Raw genomic sequence first — 2,334 nt, 5'->3', positions numbered from 1 at the left:
ATTTACTGTGTGATGTTTGTATTAAGGTGGTAAGATATGATGGGACTAGGTTCAGGAGGGTCTTATAGACAAAGGATATCCAGTGAGTGTATCTGCGAGCTGCGACTGATGATCAGCCTGATTTAACCTACAGCTCACAGTGATGAGTGAGATAGTTGGAGTCAGTGATGAACCGGAGAGCACTGCGGTAAAGGGAATCTAAGGATTGCAGGTATTTTGATGCAGCAGTCATGTACAGCATGTCACCATAATCTAAAATAGGCATGAATTTTGCAGTTACTAATGTTTTCCTGGCTTTTCATGAGACGCAGGACTTATTTATGAAATAAAAACCTAATTTCAGTTTGAGCTTAGTTGCCATTTTAGTGATCTGAGCTTTAAAGGAAAAGTCAGAATCAATGTAGAAACCTAGATATTTGTAAATGGAGCAGATTTCAATTTGTTGTCCCTGTTGGGTTGCAATTGTTGGTTGGCTCCCTGGTTGCTGTTTTCTTTTAGAAAAAAATCATGATTTTTGTTTTGTCATTATTTAACACCAGTTTTAATTTTTGAAGACGGGACTGGTTGACATTAAAAGTGTCCTGGAGGTAGTTGAAAGCTTGGCTGAGGGAGGATGAACAACAGTAGATGATGGTATCATCTGCGTAAAAGTGGTGGGAGGCATTTGTCAGACTACTGCACAGATTATTTATATATAAAGAGAATAAGATGGGTCCTAAGACTGAGCCCTGTGGTACCCCTTTCACAATATTTAGGAAACTGGAGGAGGATCCAACTACATGAACAGACTGTGTTCTGTCAGTCAGGTAGTTGCTGAACCAGGAGACTGCTTGTTTTGATAGACCAGAATGTTCCAGGATATTTATCATTAGTCTGTGGTCTACTGTGTCAAAGGCTTTGGACAGGTCAATAAATAGTGCAACACAATGTTTTTTACAGTCCTGGGCATTTATGATATCYTTTAGAACCTTGAGAGCTGAAATCAGAGATCAGATCTCTTTCCTCTAAATCTCTGTTAATTAATGATCTGATAACTGATCATCATATTTATTATATTTATTTATTGTCTTACAGAGGATTTTAGTAGTATGAATCCARTCCTGCTTATTATTTAAATTTTCATGTTTCTAGAACAACAGGTCAAGGTGGAGGAGTGGCTGCTATTTATCCATCAGGATTATTAACTGACCCTGTTTCCTTAGTTCCATGTTAGAGCTATCACTAATCAATCATTTTACATTATTTATAAAGCACTTAAAAACAACCCTGTTAAGTATAAACCAATAAATTCATAAAAACAACAAGCAATAAAACAAAACATTAAAATACCTAAATCATTAAGCTTCCTCTTTGATTTTAAGATGACCAAAAGGAAGTCTTAGGAATACCTGAGAGAGCGAGAAGGAACATAAAGCTGGAGCAGGTCAGACAGACACTATGTGCCAAGACTACGTATAAAGACATTTAAAAACAAATAGAACATAACTTGGAAATTAACAGGGAGCCAATGTYGCCAAATGCCTCCAAACAGGGGTGCTGTGATCTCATTTTCTTTTCCAGTTTAAAGGCAAGCAGCAGCGTTCTGAACCAGCTAAAGTTGAGTCAATAATCATTGGCTCAGCCAGACACAAAGTGCACTACATTAATCTAAACAAGTTGCGACAAAAGTATGAATTAAAATCTCAAAATGATGCTGTGAAAGAATTGGTTGACATGTGTKAGTACTGGAACAGTTACCTGATCGGTGCACCACACCCAGGTAGCCAGTACAGTGAGACCAAAAATTAAACCAGGCCAGGGCAAGTCTCCTGACACGGGATCTCTGAACATGTGGAATGCATCCGAACGGGGAATATGACATGTAGTGTTGGCCACTGTCAACGTGGGAACACTTGACATGTAACGATCCTCCAGGCCCTCATACCAGCCAACCTTGGAAAAAGCTAAGAAAAATCACTGTTACTGTTACACACAGGACACACATAGATAACACTTCAAAAATAGCATTTTTTTTATTTCTGAAGTGAAATTATGTCAAACAATTATCTTATTTTGAGTATTGATACAATCTTCAGGAGTCTGACAGGTTTTCATTTTGCTGGCCGACAGGGTGTGTGTTTGTGTGAGTGTGTGTGTGTGTCTGTGTGTGTGTGTGTGTGTGTGTGTGCACGTGTGTGTTTGTGTGAGTGTGTGTGTGTGTCTGTGTGTGTGTGTGTGTGTGTGTGTGCACGTGTGTGTTTGTGTGAGTGTGTGTGTGTGTCTGTGTGTGTGTGTGTGTGTGTGTGTGCACGTGTGTGTTTGTGTGAGTGTGTGTGTGTGTCTGTGTGTGTGTGT

General features: G+C 39.2%; 1 protein-coding gene across 1 annotated transcript in view; it reads right to left on the bottom strand.

The window, feature by feature from the left end:
* Window positions 1-2,334, bottom strand: part of slc5a9 (solute carrier family 5 member 9) — a gene marked incomplete in the record, with an annotated part of 52,101 nt that overhangs the window by 15,798 nt on the left and 33,969 nt on the right. The window contains 1 exon segment of the mRNA XM_014019416.1: window positions 1,738-1,943. Coding sequence (XP_013874870.1) covers window positions 1,738-1,943 — 206 coding nt within the window.

The sequence above is a fragment of the Austrofundulus limnaeus genome, unplaced genomic scaffold (assembly GCF_001266775.1).
Source record: "Austrofundulus limnaeus strain Quisiro unplaced genomic scaffold, Austrofundulus_limnaeus-1.0 Scaffold220, whole genome shotgun sequence".
Taxonomy (NCBI): Eukaryota; Metazoa; Chordata; class Actinopteri; order Cyprinodontiformes; family Rivulidae; genus Austrofundulus; species Austrofundulus limnaeus.
This window is presented reverse-complemented; position numbering and strand designations above follow the sequence as displayed.